We start from the raw sequence: 27,087 nt of genomic DNA on the forward strand, positions 1-27,087 counted from the left end.
AGATTGTCAATGTAGTTTGGGTTAGAAATTTCCATCTATCCATTATCTTGACCGCTTATCCCATTAGGGGTCACGGGGGGCTGGATTCTATCCCAGCTGGCTTTGGGCGGAAGGCAGGGTACACCCTGGATGGGTCGCCAACCCATCACAGGGCTAACATAGAGAGACAGACAACCATTCACGCACACAGTCACACCTACGGGCAATTTAGAGTGACCAATTAACCTGGTGAGCATGTTTTTGGACTGTGGGAGGAAGCCGGAGAACCCGGTGAGAACACATGCATGCACGGGGAGAACATGCAAACTCCACACAGAAAGGCACCTGCCCAGCCGGGGATTCGAACCAGAAACCTTCTAGCTGTGAGGCACCAGTGCTACCCACTGCACCACCGTGCAGCGGGTAGAAATTTGAATTTGAAAATATACATGAAATATACAAGTTTTCCCATATGAAAGTTTAACTGCACAAATGAGGGGAGACAATTACTTGTTTGAAAAAATGTGGTCAGCTTATACAAAATATCTGCCCCCATCCCTCCATGAAATTGTAAAAAAGGGGAATTATGTCTTTGACTGGAGTCACCCTCCGACACATAGGACTTAGATTCAGGGTTTTGTTTTTTTTGTTTTTTGGTATTAGTGTGGCTATTGCTGTCATATATACATTCTTAGTTCCTATTATTATTCTGTTACTTATATAATAACTCTTATCAATATTACTTAGTATTCTCTTATCTGTTTTTGAAGATACCCTAGCTTGGATGGTGGAATATTCATTTATTCTGTTTTTTATTTTTCTATTTATTTCTGTCTTAATTTGAATGTTTGACCAACAATTGTTTCCGATAGTCTTTCTACTGTAAAGAGCACTGTTATTGTTTTGTTTCATTTCTCAAAACGTGAAAAATTAATAAAAATCTTGGAAAAATAAATAAATTTGAATTTGGTGTAGAGATGCTATTTCCAGACTTGACCTCAAGATCAATTAAAAGCCTGAAGATTCTCATCCTACCTGTTAAATGTGTTTTTTCCTCCCCCAAGTAATCAATTAAATTAGCTGAAACCTGCAGCTCTGAGGCAGTCTGCCACATTACACATCCGCTGATCTGGAGGGCCTCAAAGTAGCTGTAGTGAGATTTACTTCATGGTGCTGATTATCTTCTTTGTTTACACAGTACAAACAATCAAAGTAATCAATAAACATGCTGTTCTAATGTCACTGTGACTTGTTTCCCCACCGTGATTATGTAAACATGAATCAGTTCCTTCAAGTATAATTAAGTCATGAATGTGAGACAGGCACAGTTTCATCACTTTATTAATGAGTTTAATTATTTATACCAACAAACAAAAACTGTCTCTCCCCCTCCATCCCTCTCTCTCTTCATCATCATCTCCTTTATCCAACCGTTCTGTTCCCCAACAATGTCAGGTTTCCCTCAGATAGGGCGATAAAAGAGCAGGGTCACAGCAAATTAAAAAAAAAGTGTGACAGATCAGATGATGGAAAAACAGAAACATTAAAATAGCACATTTAGTCAGCTCTTCATTGAGGAGAGAGTCAGGAGGATAATGTCCACGTTCTGCTGGCACACACATACACACATACACACATACACGCGCACACAAACATTCCCTGCAGCTGTGCTCGGGAAAATCCCCAAGGATCTGGGAAGCAAACACGCTGTACTAACAGGTGAGACCTGTTACAGTCACACTACGCACAGACAGAGAGGACAGGAGACGGTCGGACACAGGAGATGAGACATGTCAATGGACAGATTCATTGTTTCCTCTTTCCTCCACACACACACATACACACGCATACACACACACTCAAACAAACACAGACATACAGGGTGATCTGTGCTCCCTCCCTAAACCACAACCCCATCAATCCAGAGGCTTGTAACATTCCCTTCACATTGAAGTTAAATGGAAACCCGGAGTTCCACCTGTTGGCTAGCATGTGTATCTACACACACACACAGCCACTGATTGGAAAACACACATTAACATCTGGACATGAGTACAGTATCTTGGATGTGAAATCATTTTGCATGGGACATTGCTGGACTGAAATTTGGAATTTAAAACAAATAAAAAACCAAAAAAACATACCCCCAATTTTACCACCCCGTGGAAAAGTAAAGATCCCCCGCCCCTCCCGAAAAAAACACAATACAATAAATAAAACAGTTATGACAACATTGATGAGAGAAAAGGGAAAGTCTTGAAGAGAGAAATGGAGGGAGAGAGAATAAAAATGAAACATTTTGTTCTGTTTTTTCCCCTCCTGAACCAGGGACTGAAATGAAATTGTATTTACAGACTGCGACTGAGGATAAACAGTCCGGCCGCTGCTGCGCCGGTCTACTAGAGAAAAAAAAAAATTACAAGAACAACAATATAATAACAATAATAACAAAAATAACAAAATAAAATAAAAGGTACTTGATATTTACAGTTTAGCAGTGAAAAAAAGGAGGAGGAACAGAGGGAAGCAGAAGGCATGAGGGGGGAGGAGAAAAGGGAATGGAAGGGGGAGGCTCCATAGACTGTCGGGTTTTCAGGGGTCTGAGCATCGTCTCTGGTCAGATTATTACTGAGATTAGTGGAAGTCATATAGTGTGGTCGACTTGGGCTAAACATGCACATTAACGTGGTGGAAGAAAGAAAACAAGTCCATGCTGACAGAGGACTGTCAGGGTGCGAAAATCATTCAAGATCAGCTCCTTCCATCATCACAGGACAAGAAGAACATGATATGAGGGTCACAGGCTGTCTGTCTCGGAGGGGGGCGAAGAGGGATTGAACACATTTCATTCGAAAGTCCTCTCCTCGCACGAACAATGACTGTGAACACTTGCTGAAATGACAATGACGAGCCAGGCGAGCTGTCGTCTGGCTGCAGCCTCTGCACCTGAAGTCACACTTCATCATAATCGATCTGATATAAGAGATCACACCGTAAAGTGACATAATTAATGAGGGGGACTATTCGCCTTACAGTGTGAGGCAGCTGTGTTTTTAGATGCACCCGGAGCCCCTCACTGATGGCTCCCTCCGTGTAAAGCTATGCAGCTGGACAGTACACTTTACAAGCCCCTTTGCTTCCCCTCTACTCCCTTTGAAAATGTGCAATATCACTTAAAAATTAAAATGAAACTCTTGGGTTTCCAGCTTAACCAAAGACAACATGAGCTTATACTGAAGGAACTGAAGACTCTGCTCCTCTCAGTCACATTAAAAGCATTTCAGGAGCTGATAATCCAAAATAAACTGTAAAGACAGGCTGTGGTGCCCCCTTTAGTAACATCATTTAAAACCACCTCTCATCTAAAATGACATGGACAAAAGCAGCCAAAAGTTTCTGTCATGTGTCAAACAGAGATTTAAAATAACTCTTGACGTTTGTTAACCATTGGGCAGGGTAGGCTGACAATACCAGAGTAGAGTTCAGGGTAGAAAGTGACACAAGAGTCACGAATCCACAGTGTGTAGGACGATCAAACAGTACAGTCAGTGTGTGCCGTTTGTGACCCTACTAAAAGGATGATTGTCAATAATAATCAGGCCTTACATACACCCAATCAGGACCCCTCTCAATGGCACCACGGCCACACATAAAATTAGCTAATGCAAATAAAATTAACATAAAAGGGATAAAAGTCACTGTAGATAATAATAATACAGAAAATCCACAAAACATGTAGCACTCCTCCTCCCAAACATCCAACCCAACCAATGAAAAGTGTCTTTATCTAACAGGCCAGACAACAGACACCATCCCATTCCAACTGCAGCTTACATTAGGCCCAAGTGTGGCTTCCTCAACATCCTTAAAAACAACCCCAAACCTTCCTGAAGATTCCTGGAGCAGAAATCACTTCTTTACTAGAAGTGGTTACAAATTCAGGGGAAAATATATAAACTGGGTATCTATGTGGGGTGTGTGTGTTGGTGTAAGTGTGTACTGTTGTTTCCTTTTCTATCTTAAAAAGGGGGTTTGGAGCCCAGGAGGAGGGTTGAGAGGAGATAAGAGCAGAGGAGAGAAAAGGAAAAACGGGGAAGACAAAAAAAAAAGGATGACAGAGGGATAGATGCTCAGGTGCTGTTGTTGATGGATCCAGGTGCTGAGCTGGGCTGGGCGGAACTGTCTGACACACTGCCCTCTGCAGGAGGAAAGAGGGAGCACAGTCAGTGGCAGAGAAGGAGATTACTGTTCTGTGAAATAGTTGGAAATAATAATGGTGTTAATATTTAACTGTATATCAAGTCATTATGATGTGTGTGTGTTTGGGCGAAAGCTATTCTCAAGGTCAGGAAAGGATTAAGCTTGTTTTTTTTTTTTAGCTCTAGAGACCTCAAAGGCACAGTGAAAGCAGAGGTATGTTATTGCATACGCTACCTTTAGTTAACCGATAGTCCTGTGTCTTTAGACGCTTGACTTCAAGTGTTATTGTTTTGTAAATTCATAAGTGCTCCAAGGAGAGCAGCCCAATAAATATCTAAATATATGTATGAATAAAACTCCCCTACAGAACACTCTGTCAGGGAAATAGACAGCAGCAACTTGAGCAATATGTTTTGACACAGTGATACATACCATGTGAGGCAGGCGATGTCTGTGCACGAGCGTGAGGAGGAATGAGTGTGGAGTTCAACTGGGGCTGGATAGACAGCTCTGAGAGGGAGCAGAGGAGGAAAACAAAATGCTTGACATCAAATATTTGAGGTGCAATGAGCGATGGGCTTCGGGGAGATGGAAGAGAATGACAGGGAACTGACCGACAGGACTGAAGTTGAAGAGGAGCGGCAGTTCTCGTCCGCTGGGCAGGCGGGTGTTGGGCTGACGCAGCTCGTCGAAGAAGGCGTGCGCACATGCCTCCAGGGGAGACAGCCTGGTCACCGGCGTGTACTCCAGCAGCCGAGAGCAGAGGGCGATCGCCTCTGGTGGGGTGCGAGGCTTAAACACCTGATCGAGGAGAGAGGGAGTGGGGACAATTAGGGTCCTGAATGAATGAACACACGTTAAAGCAAATCTGAGACTTACACTGAGGGGTGGTGGTACAACGTCTACAACATGCCAATGCTTTGTATGTTGTGACCATGGCAAACATAGAAACCACAGTGATTATAACAATACAGGTGCTGGATTTGACTGTGTAATAGTTTCCTGTATAATGCACCTTTATGAGAGCACATAATGGATCAATCTGGAGAGAAGTAGTGGATTTACGTTAGCTTAAAATATTTAAGTCTGTGTCAATACAAAATGTTATGGTACATAAAAATGTACTTTGATAAATGCACTGTGTCCTGCACAAAGACGATACCTGGGCCTGAGTGTATTTGCTGCCACCCAAATGTACTTGCAGATCATTTTTATATTTTCTTTTTAATATCTATGATGATCATCCGGGATTAACTAACTACAAGATCTGTTCTACCCCTTACATCGGATCACCTGCAGCGTCTCACATGCTCTGCTGCAGGTGATTAGAGAGAGAGAAGTCCTTCATTAAGTCTCTTTTGTAGATGCGGTGACTGAAGTCCAATGTCTCATGTTAAATATGAACCCTCTCATACAGCTGTTATAGAAGTCGCTGCACTATCCCTGTTTCGGATCTTTGCAGCATTAATAAACATGTTTACAGCCTGGTTCAAAAAACGGCTTGGCTCTATGTAGCTAATTTCTAAATTGGCACACACTGTATGGGGGGTGAATTTTTTTCTAACGCAATGGTTCAGAAGATATTAAGATTATGATTTTTTCCCAAATAAGGACATGACTGACATGACTTGCGGACAGGAACACATAGCTGTTGGCTAGGAAGCTCAAACTCCGCCCCTTTACGTCACACTCTGCCTGGTTGAGTTCAGCATTTCCAATATGGCTGCCACCGTTGATTGGCTTCAAAACAGCACTGAGGAACAGATGGGTGACGTCATGGATACTATGTCCATTATTTATACAGTCTATGGTTAAATAGGAAACTTTTCATACAGCTGTTATAGAAGTCACTGCACTATCCTTGTTTTGGATAATTGCTTACTTAAGCCATATACAAGCCTTTTCCACAGGTGGATGCTGAAATGTGTCATTTGGACGTCTTTATAAAAGTGCTGCTGATGTTTAGTCAAAAAACATCCCGGCCTCAATTTTGGTAGTTCTCTATAACATTATCTAACCACTCTGTTCCAGAGAAGGAGAGAAAGTGTTCCTTGTGTGATCTGGAGGAAGTTGAAAATGAAATGCACTTTTTATTCTACTGTCCATCATATCATGATCTCAGGTGCCTCCTTTTCAACAAAATATCAGAAAACTGTCCTGATCTGTTTTGCATGTCTGATGAAGATAGACTTCAGGACCTGTTTACTCACAAAGTGATCCAGTTTGCTCAGTTTGTATTAAATGCTGTTCAGCAGTGTAGGAGCACACTATGCCTGAATTAGTTGTTGTCACTGTCAAATGTAGGAAGTGTACCACTATACTTTTTAACTACTTTAGGTCATTGCTGGACATGTGCAGTATTGTAACTGCCCTCTTCTTTTTCTTTTTCTTCTTATGTTGTTGCTCCTATTTTTTTTGTCTTTGTAGTGTCTTGTAAGTCCATATGGGCTGGGCACCTTTTCAGTGCATGACACAATGAATAATAAATAAACTAAACTATGTGGGACAATGAAGCTAACTCAACAAAACATGTACATCCACTTATATTCATGTTTTAAAACTGCACTAGAATAAATGATCACAAAGGTGTAAGACACTCCAACAGGAAACACTTGTATCTGCTTGTACTCATGTTTTAAAACCGTTATCCGTTGTGATATATCACCATAGCGGAAAAATACCTTTGTCCAAGGGTGTGCTTTAATCTGTGGGAATTTGAACTCTGTGTAGTTTGGGTTCATCTCCCTGATCTGCTCCCTCGTTGGTGTCCCCAGGACCTGACAAACAAAGGTGAAAACAGTGTATTCATGAATATTCATCAGAGGAATTAGTTTGTTCTGCAATATGAAGAAGGGAAGTTAACACAAATATGTTATGTTTTATTAATTGCACAGCTGTTATCTTCCTCCTGGTGTGACTATCCTTGATTTAATTCTACCTGTGTTGGATTTATGTAAACATGTAAATCTTTGTATACATGCTTTGCCTGGTGGGATGGAAAGAAGTTAAAATTGCATTTTGTATCTGGATTATAAAAGGCCAGAAGATGGCTTGATAACAAGAGCTTGTACTGACAGTACTTTCATATCCAAACTTTTCCCCACATCTCTTTTCATCTACAGGTCTGTCATCAGCTGGCTCTGGGCCACTGTTCACAGCACTCCTCCTGTACCTTGATGATCTCTACTAGCTGGTCCACACCGCTGTCCCCAGGGAAGATGGGCTGGCCCAGCAGCAGCTCAGCCAGCACGCAGCCGGCTGACCAGATGTCGATGTTGGACGTGTAGTCGGTGGCACCAAAGATGAGCTCGGGGGCACGGTAGTACCGAGAGCAGATATAGGACACATTTGGCTCCCCCCGAACTAGCTGCTTTGCACTGGAAGATGAAGGAAGCAAGATGAAACAGACCGTTCAGGAGGAAATGTGCCAATCTACATAAAACTTTAATTTCTCAGTGAGTCAGCTTCTGAGACAGAAGTTAGAAGACACACGACAGATCAACACCCTGAAGACTTGTTGACAGATTCAATACAAACAAACAATCAAACAGCCAAATAGACAAGAACTCTGAGACACAGAGGCAAAGACTTCCCGAGGCGGGGTGATTTACTGACCTGCCAAAGTCACATAGTTTGAGGATGGCCGTCTCAGGGTCAACCAGGAGGTTCTGCGGCTTGATGTCTCTGTGACACACACCCTGGGAATGGATATAAGCCAGACTGCGGAACAGCTGGTACATGTACACCTGAAGGGAGACAGAGACAGTTGGCATTATGCACAAGAGGTTTTAAAAGCCATAACAGAATCATTCTCATGTAGCAAAGGAGCATTCAAGTTCATCCGAGTTCACTGTTGTCTTGTGTTTTTCCTGCTCTCATGTTCAGTCAGGTGAGTCATGACTCCCTGGTTGTTTCCTGACTCCAGTATTGAATCAGTGTTTTCAAAATCTGACTTTTTAACACAACATAAAATGCAATGCAACTCCCTTCTTCCATTACTCAAACATAATGGAAACTGTTAGGGACAATACAGCATGGAACTGCCACATTTCTCTCTGCAGTATGCAACAATAACTCCTGATGAAATAATTACGCTGATACAATCCGGACCTTGATGAGAAGCAGGAGAGGGATGGATGGCTGTACCATTTCAAAGTAATGAATTCTTCAAAAGTTAATTGAAGTTTGTACTAAATCAACACTTCATCTCATTTTGAGAATTTCTTGCTTCTGTCGCTGAGAGCTGTAGTGACAGAGTCTGCTGCAGGGTGCTAAATAACAGGCCACACAGAAGGATTAAAAAAGGGTTCAGTGTTCACTGTAGCTACAATCTCATGGTTGGTTCATAGACATACAGTAGAACGTCTGCTGAAAGTCAGCATTTGAACACTTAACTATCAGAGCTTATATTTCTGTCTACAACAGTCAGGAGGAGAAATATTAAAGAGACCTGTGTATGTTAAATGTCACTTCTTTTTTTACGGATGTTTATGACTTCTTCTGTTTTGATACACTTTATAAGACCTTCCGATTCCTCCTTGATGTAGTGCGTTTTCAATACATGCATTAAATTGTGCAGCATGACACCTTATTTCAATGCTTTTTTGTTGGTAGGTTAAAGTGGGAGTCCCCAAAGTGTGGGCGGGGACCCCTTGGAGGGTCGCGAAACACTAATTGGGGGTCATGAGATGTAAAAAAACAAAACGTTTTTTTCGAGAAATCTAAAAATTAGGGATGCATCGAAAATTCAGCCACTGAAAATTTGACTTTTATCACCAAAACAACATGGCCAAAACAAAATGTGATGACGCAAGCAAAACCTGCGGCCAGTACGCGCTTGTCTGGGTAAGGGCCAACATGTCTGCATCCGTTATTCCTTTAATTGCAGCACTAAAAAGTCTTCTAAGCGAAGAGGTTGACACGGACCACGAAGTGAAAACAATGAAAAGTACACTCTTAGAGTCTGTCAGCACACGTTTCACTGAGATCTATTTGGATCCTCTGCACTTCATCGCGACTGTACTTGATCCGCGTTATAAAGATAATTTCTTGGATGTGGGAATAAAGCAGCGCGCACAAGAAATGATCCAGGCCGAGATGGATGCAGAGAATCTGCTTGGAGACGGAGAAGCTCACAGCGCAGGAAGGAGAACAGAGCGCAGAAAAAAGGACTCGTCTCTCTGAACCAGATGAGGGGCATGCACTCTCATTGTCTGATATGTTCAATGAGATCCTTGATTTTAGTGAGGTTAGTACACAGTCAGAGCCATAAATGTAATGGTGCTAATAATTGGCATAATAATTTATTTCAGTGTTTCAGTTTTTGGCCTTGGTTTCCTCATTTTCGGGTTTCGGTTATGGACAAGAATTTTCATTTCGGTGCATCCCCACGAAACATCTTTCATTATTGTAAAAATATGGACAAAAATTGTATTTCAATCTGAAATAAAACCTTGCAAATAAAAAGCATCAGTCGCAACAGGTTAATTCATAACAGCACAGGAAATAGCCACATGGCTAATTTTCTGCAGACCAGCTAAATTAAGTATGAGGCAACATCTAAACCCTTCAAGGGACAGTAATAATAATAAATAATAATAAATGATTGGATTTGTATAGTACTTTTCATGGTACTCAAACTCGTTTAAAATAAAAATAAATAAATACAAGTAAAGCAAATAAATAAAACAGCGGGGGTCATGAGTCTTTTGCACAAATATTTTGGGGGCTGTAAAGTTTGGGAACCGTTAGAGTGAAGTGACCTCAGTGGACTAGAACTTAGCTTGAGTCAGCTAATCAGCAGTTCCCAACCAGGGGTCAGGACCTGGTCACAAGGGACAAATTCTGCTCTGTGAACATTTTTCAGTTTTTCCTGAAATAATTAACTTCAATTTGTAGATATTCATGGACTTCAATGTTGGTCAAAAGTCAGAACTGAAAGAGTTACGAAACTAGTGAACCACGGTCTTGACCGTGGGCCAACCTTTAGATCTTTCACTCCATGCAGCAGCAACACAGACCACAGTGAGATTGATCTGCTTGGAATCATCTCTCCAAACTATCAACAACATTATGCTGGAGGCTTGTATGTAGCTCGCTGTTAGTCTGTTATCATCCACATGACGCCAAATGTTTGTAGATGATTCTCTGGGGTTGATGTCTATAGGAAAGTTGTGTGTGCATATTGATTGCAGTAAAGGCAGCTGTTGCTCAACAACATGTGGTGTTATTGCAGCCAAATGAAGACACACAAGAGCACTAGAATAAATGATCACAAAGGTGTAAGGCACTCCAGGAGGAGACACTTGTTTCTGCTTGTTTCACCACACAAATATAAATCAGGCTTTTCACTTCAACTTGACGATCACTCAGGATGATCACTTTCCCGTCCCAGGAGCAAGATTTTCTACATGTGCCACTCACTTCTGCGTGTGACCTAATTTTTTAGGGGGTGCACTGTGGAAGCAGCTCTGTGGTGTCTGCTGCACCCCGGAGTGGTGTGTCTATCCGACAAATCAAGACAAGGGTGAGAGATTCTCCCTGAAGAAGCAAACCTGTCCTTGTCCAACCTCTGCTTGACATTTGACGACCCATCCGAGCTCAATGAGGTCATCCTTAAATAAAAATTACTCGCAGATTTAAGTGGTTGCCCGTTTAATGCATCTGTGGAATGTAGACTGTAAGCATCTCAATATAACAAATCACCGGCATCATCCCCATTATCATTATTACGCTGATGATGCAGCAGCAGCAGCAAGCTGGCCTCTGATTACAGAACGATTACTGACATGATGGAGGGATGAGAGATGATGGTTAAATACGGGGCCGAGATGGAGAGGAGTGAGAAAGTGGGAAACAATGAACAACATGGAAAAAACATGAGACCCAGGGGACAAGGAAGGAGTGTGGGGGGGGTGAGAGGACCCCAGGCATGCCGTGATAGAAGTGTGTCGCTGGAGGACGGAGAAATGACAGAGAGGGAGAGAGAGAGAGAGAGAGATCACTGTGCATCTCAAAGCCACAGGGGAGCAGCAGGCTGAGGTAGAGAAATGGGCCATGAGACGACTATAATGTTCTCTCTGCTGCATCAGACCCAGTAAACACACAAACACCCTCTCTCTGAAATGAGCACCCTTTCAGACAGGGAACCAAGTGTATTGCAAACAGATTGATTCCCATGAGACCCTCCTTTCCCTCCTGCTCTCATAATCCTTAAACAGTGAGCAGTCTGTGGAACACAAACAGGAATGTACAGGGACTTTTTTCTTTTAACCTCTGCTGGCAATTACTGAACCAAATTTTACCTTCAGTTTCCAACTAGTTTTAAAACAGATCGCTCAATAATTAAAGACATTTAACTGAAAAAACAGGTATCAAATATTTCAATCTCATCTCTTTATTACACGCATGAAGGAGAGATGTTGACCTTGCATCAGGGTTGAAAATCTGTGATGGGAGGCTGACACCATGTGCAACTTAATTACAATGGCTACGTTTACATGAGACTTTTAATTATTTTTTAATTCTGAATAAAAATTAAATCCTCTTTAAAAAGATTAAAAATGACCTCGTAAACACCTAATTCCAAATAAAAATGACCATTCCGAATTAAACTTAAATCTGAAGCAAGTGGCTAGTATATTCTGATTTTATATCCGAAATTGAATAATTCCTCGATCATGTATACGTTCATTCAGCTTCTAATTAATTCCGGTCGTTCTGCGCATGCTCGTTTCCTTGTCCTGTCATGATGACGCACATATTCCGTGCTGGCGGCCACATATTCCAGGATGGCCACCCGAAGCAAGCGTTGGACTCGAGCTGAGACTATTTATTTAATAAGAGCCTTAGAAGAAATGGATATCATGAAAAGAGTTGATGGATGGAAGCATAACAATTGTCAAAGCGAAAATTGTACTTATTGTGTGGTCTTCCATGTTGTAACCAAAAATAAAGAAGCAGGAACTGGAGCTTGTTTTCTTCCGGTAGACGTAAATATGTCACGCCCGCCCCTTTCCAATCAGAACCCTTCCCAATCCCCAGACCTTAAGCAGAATTGAATAAAGACGATTAAACGTGTTTTCCATGTAAACCTCAATTCGAAATTACTATTTCCATGTAAACGCGAAGGAGAATATTTTAATTCTGAATTATTTAATTCTGAATAATTAATTCTGAATTAAAAAACATGTAACCATGGGCATTGTGAGACATTAAAGACACATATGCAGTAAGTACCAATACAATATGATAAGATTCATACCCAATCATGATGCAGTGAGACTCAATACAATCTGACATAACTGCGATTTCATTCGATGTGATTTTAGAACTTGCTATGCAATTCAGCGAGTTTGATTATTGATCACATAAAGGATAGTCAAGTTCAAACAAGTTTTATGGGGCATTTTTTACCTTTATTGATAGGATAGTTGAAGAGAGACAGGAAATGTGGGGAGTAGAGAGAAGGGGATGATATGCAGCAAATGGTCGAGGCCAGCGACTATAGCCTCTGCACATGGGATGTGTGCTTATACTGCGAGGCCAACGGCGTCCCGAGGATACTCAAGATTAACAAGAACAAATAAGTGCACTATGAAAAACTCCACATACTCCACAATCACACCATGTCGCCACTTCAGGTGAGTTTTGAGGTCATCGCCTGTGTACTTGTGAAACCTGCAGTGTCCCCAATCTTTTGATTTGAACTTGACAGGTGGTGAGAACACTTGCTCAGCCTCTGGTATGTTAGTTTTGTATGACTCCTACACTATTCTCCAATACATAAGCATACATATGCAGTCAACGTAACATGGGTCTAACAAAAGGAGGGATACGATAAAGATAACAAAACAAATATCAAACTATTGGGTTGAACACATATCTAAATACATTTAAAAAATATCTGATCTTGAATGGATCTGATCTTACTGATGCACTGTTCATAACAGATGCATCTTGATTTCATTCTAAAATTGCATCCATGAACAGCTGCTCTACTGATACAATAGCATTTTGCCCGTGCATATCCATGTATTGATACTAGGGATGTTCACAATTGATCGACTATTGATTAATTGATTTTTGAGAACTTACTCGAACAAATTTTTTGTTTTGATTTTATATCACATGGAACAAACATCATGTGGTCTCATATTTCTTTCAGCTATCAGGGAGGTGTTTTAAGTTTAAAGCTTGTTTCAATGTGAATCAGCTGACTGAAGGTGTTGCGCACAGCGGAGACGCTCAGCTGGGGGATGCGGCTGAGTGACAGGTCTCCACGAGCGCTTTGTTTCTCTGACGCCAGACTGATTTTGATTGTTGCGCTACTGGCTGACACCTGACCACATACACATGCTTATTCTTCTCAATAAGAACGAGTAGACAGAAAACTGGACACAGTCTAAAATATGTTTCTGTTCAGTTCCCTTGTTGAAGTCTGAGCCTTCACTATCATGACTTTGTGTCCGCAGAGATTATAAGCCTGCTCAACACGTTTATATTCAGGGTGTTTAACGTTTTGAACACCTCAATACAATCCGTATCTATTCAATACTGTCAGTTATTTACATTGTGTCATGAAGGAAAATTTGATTCAGGGGAAAAAACTCATTTGGTATTGTTTTTAAATGCCATACTATTAGGTTCTTTTAAATGATAAATCAATAATTGATCGTTAACATCAATCACAGAAACGACTTGAAATTGACATCCATAATTGATACAAATCTAATATTTTTCTCAGTATTACCTCACATAGAAACTAAACCTTGGTTTGGATGACATAGGTCATGACATAGTTGCAGGGGTTTATATTTTTAAAGTAAAAAATGATGGTATTATACGTCAATCCTCATTAGAACACAGATCTCTGCCAAATAACTCTCCTCAGACTCATTTAGCAGCTGACATTATATTCAGTTGTCCTCTGTGTGTTTTACAATACAACACATGGTGGCAATGCTGTTTAGCAGGACAGCTATCCATGCTCCCCAGTGACATTAAAAGGCAGCATTTAAACCTCATCACTACCACACTGAAGTCAGAATTTACACTTTATTCTATCCTCAGCATATTCAAGTTTAACAGACGTTAAAAGATAACCTCTGTGTTGCATTTTCTGGACTTCACAAAACAAGATTGTCTGCAGTGAGAAAGACCAGAGAGTATTTTTGTACAGTGTTGAGGTGAAAGCAGAAGGGGGAATGTCCTTAAACCAGGCGTGTACTCACCTTAACATAGATGATAGGGATGGTGGTCTTGGCCTTGTTGAAGTGCCGAGCGACCCTGTACACTGTTTCGGGAACGTAGTCCAGCACCAGATTCAAATACACCTCATCTTTCTGAAGAGGAGAAAGAAAAAACAAGATTAGAGGAATAGAAGAGGATAATTGTTCGAGCTGGAAATAAAACAACAGAAAGAACAAAACAAGGATGAAACACCTAGCTTTTTATCTGCACTTATTATTTTATACAAACACGTCCAACAATGACTTAAGAACAACTGGACTTTACGGATACTCATTTGCAACCTTTACACGTCATAAATAACACAATAAACCTCTGATATTGATTGGCCTGATATAATCAATATTGTTGCAAAACAGCAGAGTAAACAATGTCTGACATAAACGTGCACGTATATATTCAGTCTCCTTTACACATATTTAATACCTATATTATAAACTCTTTCCTCACAGAATACAATGCAAGAAATGTTGATTTACAGTGACTGAGTTAACACACTATGCCTTACAATCTGAATTGATACAGAGGGTTAATGATGAGAGGAATTAGGACAAAATGACTCATGGTGATTGATGCATGTGACCTAAAAATGTCAGCTTGTTCTAAAGAAATCATGGACGTAACATTTTAGTACAGTTTAGAGGACAGGGATCAAAAGGTTAACTCGCTTTCCACTCTGCTATCTGCCAAGTTTGTCTGCTTCAGCTTGTCTTTTCTCAGAATCAGACACTCAGGGAAAAACTAAATCATATTTTACTAATCTATGGGTTTGGACACTTATAACTCTCACTAAGCAGTGTGATTTTGATGTACAATGAAGACTGATATCGACTTGTCTGAAACATGTCTATGAATCATCGATGATGCATGCACCATTAGAGGGCTGGGTGTGGAGGCAGAGTGCCTCATCTGGAAACTTGAGTCCTGCAATATGAAATGTCAAGTCAGTGCATACACACCTTCTCCCCGCTGGAGTAGAAGAAGTAACGTAGCCTCACAATGTTGCAGTGGTCCAATTTTCTCATTATTTGCAGCTCCCTATTCTGTAATAGGAAAGGGAGAGAAATTTAAAGATTAAGAAATGTGCAAAAATGACTTTTATAGCAACATTTACAAAAGAAGAGAATCAAATCCACAGCATGAGACAGAATGCTTGTAAGAAATGCACATTAAGTCACATGTGTCTACCCAAAGATCCCATTTAAATCAGCATTTTCCTGCTCTGTAATTTCCTCACAGAGCAGGCCTGAGTAAGCATACCTTAAACCTCTTGTCTTGGAGAACTTTCTTAATTGCCACCATCTCTTGGCTGTCGATGAGGCGAGCCTGGTAGACCACTCCAAAGGAGCCATTTCCTATAACCTTTATGTCTGTGTAGGACACTTCTTGCGGGCGATCGGGGCCCTGGCCCGGTGTGGCTACCACTGTCGTCACTTTGCCGCTGTCTCCTGGAAGAAAGAACAAAAACAGATTGTTAGAAAATGCTGCAGTTAAACGGTCAATTTGGTTAAAAAGAACAAGCTTTTTTTTGTTGTTGTGTGGTTAAGATGTATGAGCAAGACTGTGATGTAACACTCGGCTCAGCATTAAAACCTGTGTTCCTAAGAGAGAGAAGTTAAACATCAACAAGAATGCCTTCCTCCTCCTCTAAATGGTTGTGACCTGTGTGGTGTTTCCCCAGACACACTACGCTGGCTCGTAATGAGCTCCTAGAATCCCCACAACACACTAACTCTGCTCCCCTGAGGGAAACCAGCCTGAGACCTCTCCTGTAAAGGAGACATGCATTTATGAAGGTCTACTACACTTCCTCTGAAACTGACAGACTTCAGTCTTCTTTGAAATTCAAAACATAATACTTATGTAACTACCACAGATATTAACTAACTAATGTGTATGTTTCCTCAGCCAGTGATGCCAAATTATTCCACTTAAGGCCAGTTTTTTATGTTCCGCTGAGTGCTGTTTATACTCCAGTAACTGTACATTTCCATCCGGTTCCCTAAAGGAGTATTTTGAGTGTGGTAATGCACTAACACTGTATGTTTTAGCTGCTTCTGTGTAGATCTAGGTACATTTTCCACAGTCCTTGTTGCAGCCTAAGGTTATTGAGCATGCAGAGGTTCTGTTCAAATAATAAAGATCCACAGCAGGGATGAGTTAATGCATGCCATCTAAGTAAAATTAAGTTGGAAAAAATGTATAGGGCTTGTCATCGCTTGTCATTCATTACTGACAAGTGTAAATAGAAACAGGATTGTAAGTCTGGGACTGACAGACCTGAGGCGTTTTTCCACCGCAGGAACTTTACCCTGGAACTACGTGCGTTTCGACCAGAGGAACCAGGGTCTAAATTTAGTTCAGGGGTAGTTAATCTCTCCCCTGAAAAGCCCCTGCTTGGGGGGTAGTACTTTTCAAAGGTCCTGGGACTTTTGTTTGAACGTAATGGTGTTTGTAGAGTTTAAGGTGCATTTCAACCAAGAGTTCCAGGGTCTTTTAGCCCCCAGAACTACTTTCCCCTGAACTAAAAGGTTTCTGTGCCCCAATTGTAGGGCTGGGTATCACCAGGTCCCTGGCGATACTATATTATCACGATATTTTTCCCATTATAACAATACTATCACGATACTGCGATTCTGCGATAATCGATATATTGCAAGAAATATCATCCATGATACATCACGATACCTGTGTCACTGAAGAAATTCAGAATGTATTGACTGCACTGAATCCATTTCACAGAAATTACAAAACATTGTCAATCAATTTCACATGAATGACAGCAAAGTAAAACAAAGTCTCTTCTGCACATATGGTCTAAGTCAAGTATTAGACCATCCTATTTGTGGCCGCCTATTTGTGGCCCTCGTACTGTTATTCCTTCACCGTTATGCTCAGCCAAAAGTCCCTGGACCTTTGAAAAGTACTACCCCCAAAGCAGAGTCTTTTCAGGGAGGAGATTATCTACCCCTGAACTAAATTTAGACCCTGGTTCCTCTGGACAAAACGCATGTAGTTCCAGGGTAAAGTTCCTGCGGTGGAAAAACGCCTTTACACAGTTGTTGAAACACAGAAGGAGTTCTTGGGAATGAATTCTACTTTAGTTTTTTATTAAGATTTCAAAATATTATTTATTTATTTTTTCTCTATAAGTCACTGGCCTGATTTGCACAATCTACCCAGGACTTCAGCCCGCGGTCGAAACGCAGACAACAATGGGGGCACAGGAACCTTTTAGTAACGGGGAAAGTGGTTCTAGGGGCTAAAAGACGCCGGAACTCTTGGTTGAAAAGCACCCCTGGATGAGATCAAACTTTCAGTAAAAGATCATCCGTCATGAAACTTAACATTTTAAAAGCCTCTTGAATTTGCATTTGGGGGTATAACTCAATATAAAGTTGGATTTTTTTTAAGTGTAACACTGTACAAAACTAAAATACTTAGTTGACTAAGCAGTCATGGGGACGGGGACATGGATATAGTACAAAAACCGCTACAATCTGATCATATTATGTGTAGCTAAGGGGACAACTTAGAGGGACAACACTGAAATTAGACAGGGCAGGAAGGATGGATTACAAGATGTGTGCTTCCAAAAAATCCCTCCGTTGCCACCGTGAGACTAAATATTTGACCTTGCTGAATTCAGACCATGTGAAATATTCAAGATCCAACAGTAACATACAGCTCCAGTTTGGGTCAAGTAGCCGCTCGGCGTGGTGCGCAGCCTGTGCACGTGTCGGGTCAAGAATGATTTGACAAATTGGCACCAGAAGCAATGACACTAGGAGAGGAAGAGGAGCAGAGAAGAGGGCCTGTTGCCAAAAGGCTTGTCAGAGCCTGTGATAAAAATTGCGTGGACAGTAGCACACCCAGAAGTGCTACCATTTCCTGGGCTTGCTCACTTCGCCTGTCTAAACAGGACCCCTCCTGATCCCTAATAGGTCTCTGAGTCTCAAAATGGAGTCAAGACAAAAGAAGCATCTTGGTCAGTGTCGTAAACTGACAACAAACCCAGAGAGTGATTTAGCTTCTTCTCCAACTCCTCCTCTGTCAGTGGGAGAAGATTTTCTTTCACATAAAAACCTTATTTATTTAATTCCTAATTAAGTCACCATGTCGAATTGCTGTCAAATAACAAATGTGTGCTTCTATTTTTGCAGTTTTCCTGCCAAAACTTTCTCAAGGTTAGTAGTAAACAGCAGCCAGCAGCACAGCCACATGATTGGTCAGATCTGATCTCTGCCCTGAGGTCAGCAGGAAATATTCAGCTTTTCAAATCAGTTGCTGTGTGACTCCTTGCACATTCCTGTTCTCCCGTATCTGCTTTTAATATCACTTTCAACCTCTTTTTAAACAAGTTGAAGTCAGGAGGAGAGCGCATTAAATATGGAGAAGCGGTGGCATGATAGTCCCTTGAATAATGAATGCAAAGATGAGCACTCTGCCCAGCTGTCAGTGAACAGCTTTGGTTTCTGATATGTCAACGGCAGCCTGATGAGTAACAGAAAGGGGACGAGCAGAGTGACTTTTATCACACCCACACTTACGAGCAATTAGCCTGGAGCTGTTTTTGAACGTGTAAAACACAATTTTAACCTGCTTAAGTAATCATGTGTTAAAATACTATTAATATTTCATCATCTGAGGCCTTTTGGTGCCAACATACATCACCTAACCTGATGTTATCTGAGGATGGACATTCATTGTTGTGTCTTGAATAAATCACCACAGAGCTATTGCATTTAAATACCTGTCTGTACATTCCCCTCATTAACAAACAGACATCTGACAAACTCCACCATGAGGCCCTACTCCTGGTTTTTGGGGTACCCTTGATTAATAAGCCTGATTCTAGGCTCCATCCCTCATGGTTGAGCTGTTTTGGTGATGGGACACTACTTGTCTTGTCATACTATTCAAGCTTCATACACAATGTATTGAAAATAGTATACTGTCACACAAAAATCAAAGTAGCAACATTTCTGCAATGCTTCTTTAATCCAACCAATGACGTCTTCATTTGTATCTTCATCACACAAGATGTTTCAGCTAAGTCTTAAAGTCATTACTTGCTAAGTTACCGGCATCCTTCCCAGTGTTCTTTAATGCCTCAGTTTGCAAAGCATTCTGGGAATTCTAGTTTAACACTTGTTCCTTACCCCTCCTGTTATGTTCGTTTCTCTGGGACAGCAATTATGTTCCTGGATCAATTTGACCAGGGGCATATTCAATTATCCAAAAGTGTCAGAACCCAAAAATATATCCCAATACACATTTTTTAAATCTAATTTTTAACTCCATTACTAACCATTTAAATCAAGATTTAGTCCATTGGTTTTCTTTAACTCTCACAGATCATGGTTCAATTAGGATAACTCTCATTTTTTATTGAAATTCATGTTAAAATGTTTTTAATGTACATTGGAAAGCCCTAAATATAAATACAATATTTTTACATTACAGATTTGTTTATCATATTTTAAATTTAGAATTTTTTATGAAGTGATATTGATAAATTAACACAATTATCTCACATGCTGCCCCGATTTTTATGCTGCATTTAGCTGGTTTGGAAAGCATATATTGCCTAAAATAGACTTTAAAAAGGGTCAATTTGACCCGCAACATAACGGGAGGGTTAAAGAAACAAAACATCCAGCCTTTAATGAGAGCACGAAACAGAGGATGTGGTGGTTGGGCTGGATGGGAGGACTGCGATGCTGCCGTAAATAAAGCTAACAAATGACTGTGGTTCCTATTTTTGATCAGAAAACCCAAAGGCAAAACTTTTACAGTTGATGTTCTATTTTTGTGAAACAGAATCAAGATTAAATTTTTTCCCACAAGTTACCAATCCATTACCCAACTCAGGGTTTATATTAGGGATGGGAATTTACAGTAATCCTTGTACTTGATTACTCGAATTACCTAATGAACGACTACCCGAGTACTCGCAAATATTATTGTTTTTTTAACTGTAAACAAAAATAGATAAATAAATAAAAGTCAATTTTGGTTATCATCAGGCTAGTCTTCTCCGCTCTGGTTTCGTCACAACGACATGTGTTAACAGGGCGAGCAAAAGACGTGATGCGAGACTGCCTGTTATCTGTCTCCGCTGTTTTCTCCTTGTGCTTTAAGCACATGTGGTTAAGCATCAAACTAGTATTTCTATGGTATGCAAGTTAAACACCACATATTTTGCACTGCATATTAACTTCATCATTTTTTTCGAAGTACTTCCAGACATCACTTTTTCTTTTTACTGACATGCCGCAGGTGTCACAGACAGTTCTGTATTTGTTGTGCTTTTTCTTTCGATGGAATAATACGTTCCTAGAGAGTTGCCGTAGCTGACGTAAAAAACAGTTGTTTTTGCTGAAATCTGCCTTGGTGTGTACTAAAGCTGAAGCCGTGGCCGGAGAAGTCACACGTTTATATCCAGGTAATTATTTTCCTACCTAGTATATTCAGTTAGGCGAAAACAAAAAGCACATGGTCACACATGGAATGCTGTATGAGTTCAAGTTATGTTGCCAGGTGTGCGAGTAACAAAATGCTACTCAAATAATGGGGTCAATGGCGAGTACCTGGGTACTCGAGTATTCGTACCCATCCCTAGTATCTTTCGATGTCATATGTTGTTTATCACAGAGCCTTTTTCTGTAAAGTGATATGAGGTCAAGGATTGCTATGATTAACCTCAAAGCAGTTTAAACTAAGGTGTGGATGATGAAATACAGAGATGTCTAACATGTGCTATAAATAAAGTGGAGGGGACTGGGCTAAATGTATATGACCGGTCTCAACTCATTTATGCTCCATCCACTTAAACCTGTTTAATCAGGATGTGTGCGCACATTTACTGAAGCTTTTCTAACATTGCTGTGTTCAGGGTTTGTTGAGTCAACTTGGAATTTCAGGTTTTTACAGGATGTAACAACTTTCCAAAAATTGTTAAAATACTTTTTGTACTTTTCAAAAGGTCCTGGGACTTTGGGTTGAACACAACAGTGTTGCTGGAGTTTACACAGTTGTTGAAACACAGGGGGAGTTCCTGGGAATAGATACTAGTTTAGTTTTTTATTAAGATTTCAAAATATTATTTAATATGATTTTTTTTCTCTAAACATCAATGGCCTGATTTGCACAATCTACCCAGGACTTCAGCCCCCTGGTTGAAACGCAGATAACAATGGGGGCACAGGAACCTTTAAGTTCCGGGGGAACTCTTGGTTGAAATGCACCTCAAGGTTCAGTAATGCCATTTGGTTTAGGTACACACCAGAGATGCAACAATATCGTTAGCCTGTGATTCAATACATACTGTGGTTAATCCGTCATGGTTTTAGGGTCAGTTCGGTTTTAACAGTCCGAACCGTCATTTTTTACTATTCCATTCTAAAAGTGTTTGGGGCGAATTTTACAGGAACACCAAGGGGAGAAAGTTATATATTTGGGCTTTAGTGCTTTTATATAGGACAGCTGAAGAGAGACAGGAAATTCGGGGAGCAGAGAGGGGGGAAGACATGCAGGACATGGACGCAGCCGGGAGTCGAACTGGCGACCTCTGCGACGAGGACTATAGTCTCTGTATGTGGGGTGCTTAGATCGGTAGGCCACCAGCGCCCCAAAACTATTTCTTTATTTGACTTTGAACACATTCCTGGTGTGCTGTATGTTATGAAATAAATCAATTAACATATAAGCAAAAAATTATCTGTGGTTAATGGTAGTGATATGTTTAAACTCTCCAACTGCTGTGCCAAATTAGCACTTCTATGACGTTCACAGGGGACGGGTTGGGAGTACTGAACTCTTCATTTCCTAATCCAACATGTATTGAACCATCACAGGGAGGTAACACTCTGTTCCCCACAAGGTCCAGCTATCTGTAGTGAGAGCAAGGCACTGTGTTCTAGTTAAGTTGTTTTCAATACTTGTTTGTGTTGTTTCAAAGAGGTCAGGAACTACCTTGGTGCGGGAAAATGTGCGAGATAGTACTTTGTAATACGAATCAAGCGTTGTCATAAAACTGCAAATCCTTGACTATGAGCACCCTGACTGCCTTGTTAGTTTTGTGGCTCTCTGAACCAGTGGGGTATGTACTATTGAAGAGAGTGACAGGCTTTTGCTTTTTGGGTGACCTTATTACCTGCCCGGCTAGTCTTCTTCATGACAGTTTGACATATCGCCGGATGATAGCGCAGCAGATGTGCAGTACGTTGGAAGTGTTTTCATTGGAGTAAGTGACAAGTGTGAAAAAATTTTCTTTATCGTTTTTGTGTTACTGTTTACCACACCACAGTTTTCAAAGACGTCCTTTCCTCACCACTCACCATGTTAAAGTAATGTGTCAAGTACTGCCAGCTTCCCCCAAATTCAGAACATGGTGATTGGATATTTACCCGTGTCAAGGAGTTTCCTCGTCCCAGTGAGTGGACTCATAAGCACACACAAACCGAGTCAATTGGGAGATACGTATAATGGATGGTAGCTAAATATACTCCAAACCTAAAATACCACAACTTTCAAGCGTGTGTTGGACTGGGATGCCATACCGAACCATTCAATATTATATTGAGATGTGTTGCATCCCTTGGACAGACTCAAATGTGTTGACAGCTCAGACAGGTGTCACATACAAAAAGATGGGAGCACAGAACATTCCTAAGTTGAATCCTTTTTAAACAACATTTTGCTTGGGCAAAGTTCCCGTATCATTTTGGTGAAGACTAAATCAACATTTGAGAAGTGAGAACTGTTTAATTTGTTAAATAACAAAGCAGAAAAGTGTTTAGCCAAGAAAATATAAGGCGCCTGTTGTTCTTGTTTTGCAACTAAAGCTAAAATAATTTCACGGACACGAGGCCTGAGAAATGATTTTGCAACTGATGTTATTTCTGCTACTTCTAATCTCTTTGCCTTTTTCCTTCGGGCCACAGTGAGCCAAAAAGGCCTCATTTTTCCTTCTTCCTTCTCTTTCCTTAAGGATCAGCTGGTCTCAGTCAAGTCCTGCCCTCAATGATGACTTTGTGTTTTTCAATATTGCAGTAGACAAATTGAGTTTTTCCCCTATTGACATATTTGAGGTTCTGTTTTCAGGCAAGGATTGCAACTAAGTGATTTATTTGATGATAGTTATTTTTTCTTGTTTATTAAGTAGTTCTAACTTAACCGCTGTCTAAAACTATCGCCTAAATCAAAATTACACGCCATCAAACTGTCTTTTTACGGGATAATAACAACATTGGTAATGTTGAATTGGCAGGTTTTACAGAATAACAGGGAGAAGTCAACCATTTAACCAAACAGATTCTTACGCAGCATGTGACTGCACCAGGGTAAGAAGATATCATCCTGCCTCTAGCTCAGTTTTCCTGATGCATATCTAAAATGGGAACCCCGTATCCCTATTAATGTCCACTGGAGAGTTTATTTCTAGGTGTGAAAACACCACATTTAGTTTGCACAAGAGGTCAAATGGGTTCAGCCGGTTCAATGTTGATGTGGTCTATAACATTACTTCTGTTATGCAGGATCCAGGTACCTCTGATGCAAGCACAATGCTTACAGAATGCTGTCGATCCACATGACCAAGACAGAGACGACCTGAAAGCTGAGAAAACTGAGCTTTCATTCAAACCTCACTGATATGAATGAGTCAATCCCCTGATGGAGATCTCCCGATTGGCTGTACTTACTACATTCTGCAGGCGTACTATAAAGCTGCTTGAGTCAACTCCAATGTTTGACTACTAGTCATTTACTCTTCATCATTTCTCCTGTTTTAATAATAAACTGTGGATCAAATTTAGCTCTTACTCTCAATCAGGGTGACCAAAATAATAACCCCAGTTTTTCTTTGCCCTGTCAAGATGTGATGTACACCTCTGTCCAACCCTGCTGATCTACAGCTAAATGCTACCACTGCATAGCTACATAGCTGTCATCACACCAACAAATCCAAGTGAAGGCTCTTCACTTCTCGTTGGAAAACCATGGACAGTACAGTGAGCATGTTCAACCATCAGTGTAATAAGTAGAGCACCCACTCAAGGTGGATAGAATATGAATCTGATTCATACCTTGTCTCTAAACTAGAGATGTTCACAATTAATCGACTATCCATTAATTGATGGTTAAGGACTTACTCAAACACATATTTTCTTTCTATTTTCTAACATGTGGAACAAACATAATGTGGTCTCATATTTGGTTCAGCTATCAGGGAGGTGTTTTAAGTTTAAAGCTTGTTTCGATGTGAATCAGCTGACTGAAGGTGTTGCGCACAGCGGAGACGCTCAGCTGGGGGCGGCAGCTGAGTGACAGGTCTCCACAAGCAATTTGCTCCGCCGCCGGACTGATTATGACCTGGTTGCGCTCACGGCTGAGACCTGACCGCGTTCACATGCTTATTTTTCTCAATAAGAACAAGCAGACAGAAAACTGGACACTGAGTTCGAAACATGTTTCTGTTCAGTTCCCTTGTTAAAGTCTGAGCCATCACTGTTATGACTGTCCGTGGAGAATATTCAGCGTTTAACATTTTGAACACATCAATACGATCTGTAGATATTCAATACTGTTAGTTATATACATTGTGTCGTGAAGGAAAATTTGATTCAGGGGAAAAATGCATTTGGCATTTTTTTTTTGACATGGTTGAGGTTTATGTTTTTCAATAATTAATTGATAACTGATTGTTAACAGTCCTCCTTGCAGGGGTCGCCGGTTTGATTCCCGGCCGGTTGACCATTTCCTGCATGTCTTCCCCCACTCTACTCCCCACATTTCCTGTCTCCCTTCAGCTGTCCTATCAAATAAAGGCAAAAAGGTCAAAAAATATAACTTAAAAAAAAACATTTCCAAAGATCAATCACGGAACATACTTGAAATGCACATCCCTACTCTAAACTGACAGCTGCTGACACACCTCCATAAGTGAAGTGCAAAATACATGTTTAATAAAGTGTTTCCATTGCTTCACGTCAGAATTATCTACTTCATATGAAAGATGAGATTATGACAGTGATCTGTGCACTGGACCAGCTGTTTGCAAGTACTGCATTGATTCCTTTAAGTGTGCAAAAGTCACCATATGCTTGTCACTAAGATGATGAAACTCACTTATATGTGATTTTTCACTAGGAGGTAGTTTCCATTGAACCAGGTCATTACACGACGAATCCTAAGGTAACCCTAGTGTGGCAAAACTGTGCAACATCACACTGAACCGAGGTCGACGCCTCAAAAAAACTTAAAGCAGATCATTTCAACCTACTAGTGTTAGCAAAGCAGTGGCCTCCACATCTGATATTGATGGCGAATATATCAGAGCGTCGGCTGACACTAACTCTACCCCTGGCTTACAATGCAATAGTAGTGGTTAGGTAATGTTGCCCCAAAAAAATGACATATCCTTGTTAATCGTCGACGTAACAACAATATACTCCCCAGCTTGCTTCCAGCAGCTAAAGATAATGTTAGCTGTGCGATAAAAAGCCTTGATCGTAGCAGGTCTTAATGAAAAACACAGCTAACGTTAGCCGAACAGCTAACCGAAGTTAGCTAACCAGCTAACATGCTAAGGTTAGCTCGGCGACAAAGATCGACATTAAATCCACTTAGACACATTTATTCACAAATATCCCACCACGTATGACTTTGTAGGAACAAGTTTGTCAGATTGGTGATATAAATATAAGATTATACTCACTGGGCAGTTTCAAATTCCCAAAGCTCGTCGAGCTGCTCCCACTGGCTTGTGAAGCCCCAGTTTTTCCTGTCGAGCTTCCGCCGGCTACTGCTGATCCGGCACCGGCTGCAGCGGATCCGGGAGCTCCGGGAGGCTCAGCGAATGAGCTGGTCCTGGGCCGCCCGCTGCCGCTCATATTTGTGTGAACTAAACCCGGGGCAAGGTTGAACGTTAACAGCAGCCAGACCGGTAAAGACTTAAGACTCTTTCTCAGAGTTTAAATATTCGATATTAATATAAACCACACTTACAGCGTTCTGTATGGGTAGCCCGTCTCCCCCTTTCTTCCTCTGTAGAACGGTGATGGTGGGGGGACTGGGGAGTTGACGCACAACGACGTAAAGCGCGCAAGGGTAAATGGGAAAATGAGTCATTGGTGTCTTTGAGTACACGCAACAGAGGAAGAAGAAAAGACTTTGAATAAGAAGGAAAAGGGAAGAAAATCCAGAATGAAAGGAGATCCTCTATAAACTGGATTTATGGATCCTAAAATAAACACAAGGTACTTACGATCAAAGTCACTCTCTATACACAAACCATTTTATACAGTCTATGACATAAACACTTTATAGCATTGAAACACTCTAAATCATAGTCTCTAACGTGTCAAAATGACCCCAATGCCCCCCCCAAAAAGGAAGTTCATTATTATACAAGTTAAACATATACATAAAATAAAATAAATGAAGAGTTAATATACAAAAACAGTTAACTCACTTTTAAAAAATTAAAAAAACAATTAAAAAAACACTTTTTTTATAATACTAGCTTTTGGTATGATCAATCAATTAAGGTTGGGTGGCTTTGACTAAGTCAAAATAACTTAATTAATCAGAGATATCTTGAAAATGTAACTTTATTAGGAATCTAAATCAAAAAGAACAATGTTTTTTGAAGAT

At 40.7% G+C, this 27,087-nt stretch overlaps 1 protein-coding gene across 1 annotated transcript; it reads right to left on the minus strand.

The window, feature by feature from the left end:
• Positions 1 to 1,303: 1,303 nt before the first annotated feature.
• Positions 1,304 to 26,558, minus strand: gsk3ab (glycogen synthase kinase 3 alpha b). Its single transcript, XM_034697134.1, has 11 exons — positions 26,440 to 26,558; positions 26,150 to 26,335; positions 15,688 to 15,875; positions 15,387 to 15,470; positions 14,412 to 14,522; positions 7,795 to 7,925; positions 7,352 to 7,556; positions 6,861 to 6,956; positions 4,794 to 4,980; positions 4,612 to 4,689; positions 1,304 to 4,177 (listed from the first exon to the last, which is right to left on the minus strand). The coding sequence occupies exons 2-11, from the start codon at positions 26,322 to 26,324 to the stop codon at positions 4,110 to 4,112; spliced, it is 1,323 nt and encodes a 440-aa protein (XP_034553025.1). The 5' UTR covers positions 26,325 to 26,335; positions 26,440 to 26,558; the 3' UTR covers positions 1,304 to 4,109.
• Between the last annotated feature and the right edge of the window lie 529 nt (positions 26,559 to 27,087).

The sequence above is a fragment of the Notolabrus celidotus genome, chromosome 12 (genome assembly GCF_009762535.1).
Source record: "Notolabrus celidotus isolate fNotCel1 chromosome 12, fNotCel1.pri, whole genome shotgun sequence".
Lineage (NCBI taxonomy): Eukaryota > Metazoa > Chordata > Actinopteri > Labriformes > Labridae > Notolabrus > Notolabrus celidotus.